The sequence below is a fragment of the Oculina patagonica genome, chromosome 8, assembly GCF_052425735.1.
Source record: "Oculina patagonica isolate OP01 chromosome 8, crgOcupat, whole genome shotgun sequence".
Taxonomy (NCBI): domain Eukaryota; kingdom Metazoa; phylum Cnidaria; class Anthozoa; order Scleractinia; family Oculinidae; genus Oculina; species Oculina patagonica.
In genome coordinates, this window is record NC_135765.1 from 32828794 (window position 1) to 32841280 (window position 12487).

Below are 12487 nucleotides of genomic sequence, written 5' to 3' on the forward strand. Positions count from 1 at the left end.
GAAATAGAAAGAACCAGGGGCGGATTCAGGATTTTTCAAAGGGGGGTGGCTGTTTACCAATATTTTTGTTTACTATCTTGTTTAAGTCCCAAGTTTTTTATGGGGGTGGAGGGAGGGGATATCAGGCTTTTAGACAGGATTTTGAAAGTGCGAGTCCAAATTATTTCGGGCCTAAGACCCATATTTCATGGGGCCGTAGGCTCCTTCCCACTAGGGGGGTCTGGGGGCATGCCCCCTCAGAAAATTTTGAAAAGTTAAAGCCTCTTAGACATGATTTCCGCGATTCTGAGCAGCTTTAAACATCTTTCAATTAAGTTATAAAACCGCTGTTTTTCCTTAATAATTTGGCAACACTATTCTTCCCTTAACTTACCTTGAGTTATATTTGGGACAGAAACTCTAGTTCTCATGAACAGTGATTGAAATTTGAAGTTGGCAAATCACGAACTTACACGAAAGAACAGATATGCGTTGTTTTACTCACCAACGTGCGTGGAAATTTTTAGCTCGTGGCAAAGTGGTCTGGGGACATTTTGGTAAGTCAGTGTTCTTAGAACAGCGGCTTTGCTTGAGAAATCGCTTCGATGTGAAGAAAACGGTAAGAAACCCCGCTAAAAAGATAAATATGGAGAAGAAAATCATGCAAGGCTAAAACAACTCTTGAAAGCTTAAAGGAATGTATTTTTTTAAAATTATACAGACATGTTTTGTTACATTAAGCACAAAAGTTCGTAAAACAGGCTGTCGAAAATCTCCTGTTTCGGAAAAGTGGCCGTCCTTAACTTTGAACGGCCGCCTGGCTAAGGAAGGTGGATGTTAACAAATATGTAAAATTTACTTTAGCTAAAAATATTAACACTTTCTTTACCTTACCCAGTATCATTGTCCTTATTTTCTTTTTTAATGTGTTTATTTTCATTTTTCTGGTGGATCAAGGGGGGTGGCTAGCCACCCAATCCACCCCCCCTGGATCCGCCCCTGAGAACAATGAAAAAAAAAAAAAAGAGAAGCGGGCCCAAAAAAATGAAGCGGGCGGGGACGAGAAACATTTTTTTTTTACTTGGCCTAACAAAAACCTTTAATCTGGTTAGTAATCAGCAAGCCAAATTTGAGTATGAATTGGACAGTTAACTTATCACACTTGTGTAGATGGACAGTATAAGTCTTCGCCAAAAACAACTCAACTGTTATCTTTTTATTCACTGAACAAAAAGAAAATTAAGATTTATCAGAGTTACTAATACGGACTTCTTTTTGTCAATTACAGTGCTTTTTGTGCTCTCCAACCCTTTTTGTAATCATATTCTTGATGGACAAATTAGACCCTTGCTTCGCGGTTTTCTGATTTTTTTAATTACTCGTATGATCGAACTCAATCGAATATACACCTAATACCAGCATTCACTAAAAAAGTAAACTGACAAAAAATGTCTAATTTCTTATGTTTGAATATAAACAATTTATTGTTTATCTCTAGGAAACAAATGAAAATTGCAATAAAGAATTCAGCGGGCCATCTGTTTAATCATGGATAGCAGAAGTACTATCCTTGCTTCAATACAGTATCCCGAATTTTAACTTCGGGGGATCAATTCTAACTAAGTCGGAACTACAAAAGTGTTTCGAAAAACAATTCGAAATTCCTTTAATTATATTGTTTTTCTTCTAGTTGTCACGAGAAAGGCAATTCATTTCAATTGCCCTTTTCAGCGTTTTTGTTTTGGGCACAGACGTTTGTATTTACACCCGTTTTAATTCAGAATTGCTCGCAATTTTGACTCAGTGATGGCAGATCAACTCCAGTGCACGGGAGAGATATCCTCTGCCTCAGCGATAATCCTGGGAATTGTGAACTCAGTTTCCGGATTAGCGGCCATAATTGGAAATGTTATTGTACTGATAACTTTCTTCAAAAACCAAACACTTCATCAGCCGTGTTATTATCTGGTAGCTTCTTTATCCGCCATCGATCTCTTCGTGGGTCTCGCAGTGAACCCGTTATACATCTTGCTCACAAACGTTGTCTCCTGGCAATACAGAGAAGAGTATCTATTGCAGCTGGAAAGCTTTATTGGTTGCTCTAGCTCTATAATAATCATGCATACTTTATGTGTGATGAGTATCGAGCGATACATTGCGGTTATCTACCCATTGCGATACTATGGTATAGTTACAGTAAAGCGTTGCTACATCGCAATCGGAATCGTCTGGTTATTCGGTTTCGCGCTGAATGCCTTTTACTTTGCAATCAGCAACGAGGACTTGCCAAAAATGTGGATTGTCAGTGGCGTGCTGACTGGACTTGTTCCTATGCCGATCATTTTTTATTGCTATGGAAAGATTCTGCAGGCGGCGCGCGAGCAGTCAAGGCGAATCACTGTTGCAGAGAGCAGTGTCTCGGCCGTTTCTCGAGACGAGGAAAGCGCGGTAACCGACGCAGAAACAACTCCTACAATGGAAGCTAAAAAGACAAAGAAGACAGCTTGGACGATTGCAATTGTTGTTCTTCTAGCGGTTTCCCTTTCAATGCCCATGAGTATTACCAGCATTTTGCAGATCGTCACAAGTGATTTTTGTCGTCGCAGGCATTACAACCGAGCGTGGATGTGGACGGCGTCTCTGGCACTTACAAGCTCAGCAGTGGATCCTTGGATCTATGCAATGAGAATTCGGGATTTCAGAAGTTCTATTAAACGAACTCTGTGCATGAAATGAATGTTCGGAGTATAGACATGCAAGGTAACACCATTTATCTCTGGCAGTTCTGTCTGGTTCTGAAACGACTGAAGCTAACAACATGAACAACTTTATAATACTCAGGATACTGTCGATGGTCGTCAAGTTTGGACAATTTAGTCGACAGCAAAACTGGTGAAAACTCTTAATATGTCTTATCTGATTTGTCTCATATACCTAAAACAAGAGAAAATTTTTCTCTTGGTCAAGTTTAAACGAACGACAACTTTAGCTCCACTGCACTGAAAGCCTCTGTATTTCATGTACCGCTGTAAATATTGCATTAAGAATAAAGTGAAATAGTTTCAGTTTTTCACTTAAAGTAGAGAGAGGAGTTTTGTCATTTATTATATTTTACATTTTGCCGTACTTTCGGGCTTATCGCCAAAAATAAATTTGTTATCTTGGAGGAGGTACACTGCTGGAAGGTTTCTTAAACTAGCCTTGGAATTGTGGCATTGATACTTATGTACAAAAATCATATCCTGAGTCGTTGCGATATGATAAAACGTTCTCGGGTATGTAGAATACAAAGCAGTATTAGTAAAGCGGGGGACAGCGCCTATCCAAATCCGTTTAACTCTTTTTCGATGCAAAATGCCGCGGATTTATGTATATGTGCATCAACTGCTGCCGTCACTCTAAAATTATTATTAGCAAAGAAAAAAGTAATCAAATATTAGCACAGGTTTATATATTGTCGGAAGTAAACGGTGTTAGCCAGTTTAATACCTCCCCCTTTCATATTTTTTATTGCGTTCGACGAAGGAGAACGCATGCATACTAATCACGTCGTTTGTCCGACGTCAGTCCCGCGGGTTCTATGGTTCAGTCCCGCGGGTATCGATCGCCCGATGCCATAACCGTTTCAGACTTTTTTGACTTCTACAAGTGACCTCGACCTCATACAGATGGCCTCAATCTCATGCATATCAAAATGGCGTCGAATTTGCATTTTTGCGTAAACAAAATTAATGCGTGGAACGTGTACCCGAAGTTAAAATAATACCGAAAATGTCATGGGAAGCATATCATCCAGGGAAGTAGAGTTTAAGTCAGCCATCGAACTCGAAAAAAAGCTGAAATCGAATGAGGCATTTCATGTGTCGCTTTGAAGTTTAGTTACGTCCGCGCGAACATCTTCCCACATTGACTTTTTTTGTAAAACTTTCACCGCTGTGAGATTATGATTTATACCCATCTCAGAAGTGTAATAATATTGGGGGTCACTGAATTCGTTGCGGAGATTAGATTTCCAAAAGACCACCCTAAATTTGAAATATCGCGTCTCGTTACTGAATTTGGTTGCAGTCTCTTTCAGTCCAAAACTATTGCAAATAAATCCCTGAAATACAATTTTCTCTTCCTAATATTGTTTATATTGATCTAGTATTAAATTGATTCAGCTAGTGACGTTCCTTAAAGTAAATCTTATTACTAGTAATAATCAGAGATTAGAGAAGTGCGTTCGACCCAAGATAGGTACCCAAGATAAGGCTAGCAAACGTAATCCGAGTTACACGACTGTTTATATCGTCATACAAATTTAAAACGACCGCATGTGCAACATAAAGTGCGCATCCAACACACTTGAAACTATCAGTGAAACAATCTCAATCCAACAGTGCACGAGGCAAGCACAGCCATTTTTTTAACTACTGTTAAAAGGAAGACTGCCGAAACGTTTATTTTTCAGCATAACTTTCAGGGTAAGCTCGAAAACGCAAACCGAAGAAGATCATTAGAACGAATCAACCTCGTTCCCAGGGTCTCTCCGAAGAAAATGCGACGCCATTAATTAGGCAACCTGCCACATACCAAGATACATAGAACAACACATAAAACGACTTTCACTGGAAAGCCACTGGACCACACGCCACCACAGGATTAGGATTTGTTCTCCTACCGTCGCACACAAAAAATGTTTACAGCCTACCGTTATCGGCTTCATGAATTGTTTTTGCGCGCGCTGCCTTTGTTGATGTTGCTGTGACGCAATTAATTGCTTTCTAATGTCTAATCACTTGCCACATACCGACATACATAGTACCACACATAGAACCACTTTCGCTTGCGCGTTCACAGGACAACCACGGGGCCACAGGCCACCGCAAGATTAGGATGCGTTCTCCTACCGTCGAACGCAATTAGCGATGACACATTTGCACACGCCTAAAAGCTGCGACAAAGCAGGATTCAGTGAGAATTCGATAAAAACATTTTTAAACTTCCCTCATTGATTTTTGTTCAATTTCTTACAATTTGCTGCGAATTGGAAGAGGAAGTCGTCCATCAAAAACTGAATTCGGGGGTTACCGGCCATTTAAAAGCTGCAAGCGAAGTTAACGCAAAGGCGACCATCAGCGCGCGCTTAATTATTGCGACATGAATTACGTGTGCAGTAAGGATGCGCATAAACAACGTAGTCGTCCATGTTCTTCGATGTGCTTGTGTTCGCGTCTTTGGAGGTCAATCGTGTAAAGCGGGCGAATAAAAGGCACACACAATTGTTTCGAACGCACTCCGCTAATTCATGATTATTACTAGTTTAAATAGCTAGATACCGGTCTGAGCTGGTTATTAAGTCAACGTAAAATATTATCTCACTGCATGACCTCACTTCCACGCGAGTGGCTGCGCAGCCGTGAAAATGAGCGCGCGGTAAAATATTTTGACGGATCAGATTGTCTTTATGACGTCAACTTTTTGACTTTGCACTGCGTCGCGAAACGAACTTTGTCGCGCATTTACTTGAAGGACCTGAAAGAAGTTGTAGACGAAGCAATGAAACCGCTTTCGCTTGATTTACAAACGTATTATTCATCAAGTACCTCACCTGCACTATAAAACATCAAATAGAAGGTAAAATTTGCAAATTAATAATAATAATAGTTTCGTTTAACGTTTATTTTTAAAGCCCTGTGCGAGAAGTTTAGAAACAGTTAAAAGCGCAAGTAAAAAGAAGACAGATATTTCATTAGTAAATTAACTTGAACATGTAATTTTCCCGCCAAATGTACCTATTCATAATCAGTGTCGATTATCACTGTTTTTATGGCGTTATGTTTGTACTAAAAGAGTTTATTTCATTTCATTTTATCTTCTCCTGACAGATTTCATTTTGTGGATTGCATTTAATTTGTTGTTATGGTTGCTTGTTCGTGACGTGTCACGACTACGCACGCGCTCTCCGCGGAATTTCATCGCCATATCTCAGTTTTCTTTCTCGAATCCTTTATCCGCTTTTCCGAAACTTAGCCTGTGCCATGAGTTATGTTTATGTATTTCACAGTCTCTTTTATCGAGTGGATTCTGCTATTATCACAACTAATGTCACCACTGACTATGCTTCTACATTAAATTGCTATAAAATACTTCATTTCGGAAATATATTATGCTGTTTTCTAATTAAGACTATGTTTGGAGAGATGGTTATATTGTGGCTAAAATATCTTGATTAGTTTCTATCCCCTTGAGTTGATATTGCGCGGCGAAAATTTCCATTAACCCTGTCCTCCGGTCCCCACTGTTTTGTTTATAGCGCAGCAAACCGGAACGTGATCTGTTTTTAGCACAGTACGCGTACGTGCGAAATTGCCTGAAGCATATGGTCTAAATCCTGCGTTCGAAATTGAGGAAGTCTCAAATTTCAAATGATTTCGGAAGGAGAATCACTATGCTTGTCATAATGGTCGTTCTTGCTTAACCAAACATAATAAGATTTAAGTTCTTTCCCGACCACCTGAACAATCTTAATTGCATGGTATGTTGCCATGTTCCCAGATTCATGTTGATAGATGTCAAATTCAATGTCGGGCAACCTTGCAAGATATAAAATGTCCAAGCGAATACGTCAATCTTATCTGGCAGCTGTTATAAATATTCCTAAAAAGGAACATGTACAGAGCGTTTATTTTTAACTTTCAAACGCAAAACCCTTCAGTGGCAAGACTGTCAATATAGAAAGAGTTGACTAATTATCGATCTCAACACAGGACTTTACAAATGGATCAAACTTGCGGCTTTAACTCTAATTCTACGTCGAATCTACTGCCTGTTAGCATTTTAAATGCTTTTCTAAGCGTCCTGACAACTCTCGGCAATTCATTGATCTTTCTTGCAATTTACAAGACTCCTGGTCTACGAACGAACTCTAATTACTTGATTGCGTCGCTTGCCGTTGCCGATTTCTCCGTGGGTTTAATCATGAATCCGTTATACGCCGTGAAAGCAGGGATGGCCATTCGGGACAGCTCGCACCCATTGGCCGTAGTCACAGCGGTTATTACGTTGCAAACTCTCACCGCTACAACTTACAGTTTATGTGGTGTGAGCATCGACAGATATCTAGCTATCGTGTCTGTGTTTCGGTACGAAATGTACGTGACAACCGAGAGATGTTTACGTTTAATTGTATTGATATGGACTTGCTCTTTCCTTATACCTCTCCCTCGAGTGTTTGTCACAGATCGATTAAACGCGCTCCCGACATTGTGGTTGGTTTCCTACACTATTGTGTTTATCATACCGTTATCAGCAATCTCATTTTGTTATTTTCGCATCTACAAAACGGCCAAAGCGCAAGCACGGAGAATAGCATGTGAACATATTGTAAACCGACGTGAAGCGATCAAAATGCTGAAAAACCGCAAAGCCACATGGACAGCGGCTGTCGTCATCGGAGCATGCTTTTCTCTGTGGCTTCCATCTTGCATACTGTCTTTTGTTCAATCCTTGACGTCAGACGATTGCTTAAAAATCCATATTGACTACATCACATGGTTTTGGGTGGATACTCTGGCTTTTGCTAGCTCAGCGGTTAATCCTTGGATTTATTTTCTGAGATCAAGAGAATTTAAACAGGCGTTAAAACGAATCGTCCGAAATGGCGCGTGTTGTTACTGTAATTGCCAGAGCTTGGGTCAGAGAGGTGATGACGTCACAGGGACCGAGGAAATCCAAACTAGAGAGAACGCTTGTGATAAGGAACAAGAAGCTGCCATGCGATTGCAGAGCTTCTCTTCCGTGTCAGCGTAGTTAACACCAAACACTTGACACCAGCTTTCTTTCTCTGCCAGAAGCCAGAAAGCAGTAGAAGAGAGGGACTGGAACAATGTCATGGATTCTGTGTCATTGCTTTCTTGTTGTAAAATTCACTTAAACGCCTGATTGAGTAAAAGGGGAAATGGCCAGGCGTCCTGTTCTATGGACTCCATTTTTTTTGGCTGAGACAAAGATTCCCACACACAAATGGAGCGGTGGGTGGCTAGGGGGTACGGGTGGTGGCTAAAATACACGGTTGTATGAATGTCTCGCAGGAGTATGCCACCCAACCATGAGGGTCTGGACGGGTCGAGGACGGGGCTAAATCGATAGCTAAGAATTGGTCAAAATTGTAACCGTTACCTGAGAAATGACGAAATGAGTTCTGCATGCAAAAAATATACTGATAGCCGATAAATGGGTTGAAATTTTAACTGGTAGCTGAGAAATTTTTGAACTGATAACTGAAATTCTAGCATTTCCATCCAGACCGCAACGATACAACGCCTGTGTATGTTGAACTTAATGGACTACTGAACGGCAAACAATGTTATGGTCTGCAGTCTGCATTCAGTACACTGCTCAAAACCAAAGTGTGTAATCGCACCTGCATGTATATGTAGACTATAATGAACCAATGGAGTTTCCAAAAATATACATATTTTATACAATCTTGATGTGTGTTTTACACTAAAGTAATTGGTAACATTTACTGAACTTTATCTTTTTACACTTAACAAATGTAGAGCTGACCGAATGTCACACTCCCCATATAAACTTTACAAATTTCGTCACAGGGAGCAGAGGAGTTTAATAGGTTAGAACTGATCATGATCAATAAAATACGTCTCACCTCTTTGAAATCCCGCGGGGGGGGGGGGGGGGGGGGGTTAGAAATGCACTCTTGCGTATATTTTTTCCGTAATCAGCTCATTATGCGACCCAAAATGCACTCATTTGCGGCGTTCCAATGCCCGTGCGATCGTTTGACCGCCATTAGTTTGAAATATATCGACCGCTGGTTGATTTGATTGTGGTCTCTAAAGGCGGCAACAGCCTGAGAGCCACAATCTAATCAGTCAGCGGTCGATACATTTCGAACTAATGGCGGTCAAAACGATCGCACGGGTTTTGTTGAGATTTGAGGCATTTTGGGTCGCATAATGAGCTGATTACGGGGTAAATCATTACGCCAGAGTGCATTTCAAAGAGGTAAGACGTATTTTATTGATCAGTTCTAGCCGAACTCCTCTGCTCCCTGTGATTACATTTTCAATGTTTGTCAGCAGGCTAAATGTTATTCATTGAGGAATTATTTCAAAGTAACAAGGATCGGTCTATTGGTCTTGGTCTTCATCCTGACTCGGTACTGCTCTGTAAGATGATTTAGATTCGCTGCCATCTTCATTTCGACCTGACCACTGGAAACCAAAGAATAATAACATAGTCAAGGCTAGGAAAGCAGCAAACAGTCTGTACGATGCTCGCATTCCTATGATTCCGATCAGCAATCCACCGAGCATTGTTCCGCCTCCGGTACCCACACCAACAAACAGGCCATTCAGGATCCCTGAAAAAAGAAAGAGGAAGTGATATAAGTTGGTTGCAATCCTGGAGATCTGTGGAGCCAGCGCGTTTTATTAAGCATGAAGCGAGTAGGTGTCTGGTAGATGTATTGGCTACTCCCTCCTGGATGTAACCTGAGATCATACCCTCCCTCCGATTGCAGGTTACCCTGGATGGGATGGGATGGGTGGAGATCCTTTGCAAGTTACCCCTTGGACATGTTTTGCTCTCGGGTTGAACAATTCGCCATTTTTTAACTCCTGGGTAAAGAGTGGCACTGTGAGAGTAAAGTGTCTTGTCCAAGAACAGTGAAACAGGGCTCGAACTCGGGCCTCTTGACCCGGGGTCCAGTGTACGATTTATGAGCCTACCGAATCTTTGCAACAAAAGTAATTATTAACTTTAATTTATGAGAGTAGATGTTACTTCCCTACTAGCCTCACATATAGGCATGTACTGTCCCACAGGGTATGGTTTTAATTTGATCTGTTTAGGTCTGAAGATTCTGGTATTTTGCTTTGAAATTGTGCAATGGTCAACCTTCTGGTCTGTTATTGTACTTTCAAAGTAAGAAGCTAAACTGAATTTCCAGTGGGGTAGGGTTAAGGGGTGGGGCCGAGGGGAAGAATTAAAAGCAGAAAAAGCCGATATAGGGTGAGTATGGATTTTTTTCTGGAGAATGCATAACAGATTGGCTACTCCTCTGACCTTTGAAACTGTGACAGAGGGAGTATTTATAATTTCCACAACATAAAAGTGCAAGCGAATTCAATTTTGAAATAATAAAATGTATGATATCCAGCTCATTAATTTGCAATTAAGAGCATAAATTATTATTAATTACTTTTAATGGATGATTATCAAATTAAATAGCTTTCAACAAATCGTATGGCTTGTATTAGCCACATTTACACAAGCCGCCAAAATAGTAGGGTACTGCTTACCTTAATTTTACCTCGCTATTTTTTGGATAAAAGGGCAACGTATGGACATGGTTCCAAAACCAAAACTGGCAAGGTAAACCGAAACATCAACAAGGCAAGGCAGGAGAGGCAAAATAAAGCGGTTTTTAAAATTTCCCTGCCACTATTTCATCCCTGCCTAGCCGATTATACTGTAACTATTACGGCAGTATTGAGGCTATTGTCCCAACATCATATTGATGAGGAAAAACCTTATTTGCAATTATAAACAAAGAAGTATTATCACCTTGTGCTGCAGCTCCCAGACCAATAGGGGATGCAATGGAACCAACATATGCCACACATGCGGTCCAGAAGACAGCGAATACTCCTCCAATGATAACATAAAACACAATCGCGACCCATGGGCTTTGAGCAAAGGAGAAGCCAACAAACAGCGCTATATACAGTGCAAGGCCAGTAGCGATTGTCACAGCGTAGCCAAGACGCTCCAGGATATAGTTCGCGACGAAGAACGACAGCGCACTGCAAACGAAGTGTAAAGCTGCCGCTAGACCGACCTCGAAAGAGGTCGCTTTGAGATCGTCGAGAAACCACGAGTTAAAATCAGACTGAAATCCATCGCTTATTCCAAGAGAAATCGCTGCAAACCAGAAGGAGATTTTGACACGAGAATTAAACAGGTCCTTGATCCCGGATAATTTAGATTCTTTTGGTCCGTCACAGTATACGATTTTCACAAAGAAGAGGAAGACAATTGTGATCACCATAAAGGCAGCGAAGAAGTAAAAGGCAATAGAATAATTTTTGTGTATCTCGCCACAGTATTGTCGCGTGTGGTGATTTATAACCAGGCCGACGATTAAACTAGTTAACACCATTCCCACAGAACCCCATAAACGGACGCGACCGTAGGATTTCCTCTCATCGCCAAGAAAGTCCACAGTGCACCCGTCCAGGAGGGGGTGAAGAATCGAGCCAAACAGCTCTCCAACAATGACAAGGACTAGAAGGATGTAAAATATATCCAAAAGCTCGCCATTGTCCACTTGAATGGAATATTTTTCTTTGTTTGGAGTGCTTGTGGACGCCGCTAAAACAGTTTCAACAGTAGTGTTTATGTTGATGGTTTTCTCTCGTGGAATAACCAGACTGTTTCTTTTGACAACGTGGGATTCATTGCCAACTGTTACAACACAAACTTGGTGAGTCGGGCGAAAGGCTAAAATTAACATATTCTTAATAAGCCAAGCACTAGCACCGAGAAGAAGTATGGCTTTCCTTCGTTTGTACTTGTCGGCGAGGATGCCCCAAAATGGCGCCCCGATTGCTTGGCATAGAGGCCGTATTCCAACGAGAAGTCCAGTTTGAGCAGCGGACAAACCTAACTGCTTGAAATACAACGGAAGAAAAGTCATCAAACAACCGAACGCGCCATAAGATGCGAAGAACAACACCTTGTAGTGAAACAAGTCGACCGTACAACCAAATATTTTGAGACGTTCGAGAAAGCTTGACTTTCTTTTCTTTTCCTCAGAGCTTGTTCCTTTCTGGGTGTTTTCTTCCATTTTGGTCAGTTGTTTTTATGTTTCCGCGGTGGCTAATCTTGCTGGTGTTTTGTTATTCCTTCTCAACTTCAGCTGACAGACGTGTAAATACGAGAAAATTATGTAAACGAAATATAAAAGAAATGCTAATTTACCTGTCATTTGACAGTCATTAGAACTTCTTTTTGAATAAATTTCAATGTGAAATATCAAATGTATATTCACGGTGCCCCGGTGGGGATTTCTTGTCTAGGAAAGTATGTTATCGTATTTAATATTAATTTAGGGTTAAGAAAGATTAAAAGACTACAGATTTATTCAATCTTCAGAGCGTTGTTGGCTATGAATTAAACAGTAAACAGTTGGTTGATAAATCAAATTCTTTATTCAGATATTCAGGCAAGAATTGGCCATTGACAAGATATGTCAGTGCTCTCTGTCCATTGGTAGATCAACCGGTTGTATAATAAATAAGTTTGCTTATTTACCTCGGTGAGAAATAGGTCAGCTGATCCATTGTTAGGCGGTTATTAAAAGCGGTGAACAGCAAATGCGAATGTGTAAATGATAAATCGATGTAGTTTTTTAGCCCTATTGGGTGGTTGCTTTGAAAATGAAACTGATCTGGGAAGCCAATCTTCGTTTTTTGCCAAAATACACCACAATGATCAA

General features: G+C 40.7%; 3 protein-coding genes across 3 annotated transcripts; 2 read left to right on the forward strand and 1 right to left on the reverse strand.

Annotated features, from left to right (window-relative positions):
- Positions 1-1785: 1785 nt before the first annotated feature.
- LOC144664505 (trace amine-associated receptor 6-like) lies at positions 1786-2968 on the forward strand. The gene has a single exon (XM_078525668.1). The coding sequence runs from the start codon at positions 1786-1788 to the stop codon at positions 2713-2715; it is 930 nt and encodes a 309-aa protein (XP_078381794.1). The 3' UTR covers positions 2716-2968.
- A 3660-nt stretch (positions 2969-6628) lies between these two features.
- On the forward strand, positions 6629-8398 carry LOC144663517 (histamine H2 receptor-like). The gene has a single exon (XM_078524486.1). The coding sequence runs from the start codon at positions 6742-6744 to the stop codon at positions 7771-7773; it is 1032 nt and encodes a 343-aa protein (XP_078380612.1). The 5' UTR covers positions 6629-6741; the 3' UTR covers positions 7774-8398.
- A 110-nt stretch (positions 8399-8508) lies between these two features.
- LOC144663516 (major facilitator superfamily domain-containing protein 6-like) lies at positions 8509-12052 on the reverse strand. Its single transcript, XM_078524485.1, has 2 exons — positions 10555-12052; positions 8509-9349 (listed from the first exon to the last, which is right to left on the reverse strand). The coding sequence occupies exons 1-2, from the start codon at positions 11834-11836 to the stop codon at positions 9117-9119; spliced, it is 1515 nt and encodes a 504-aa protein (XP_078380611.1). The 5' UTR covers positions 11837-12052; the 3' UTR covers positions 8509-9116.
- Between the last annotated feature and the right edge of the window lie 435 nt (positions 12053-12487).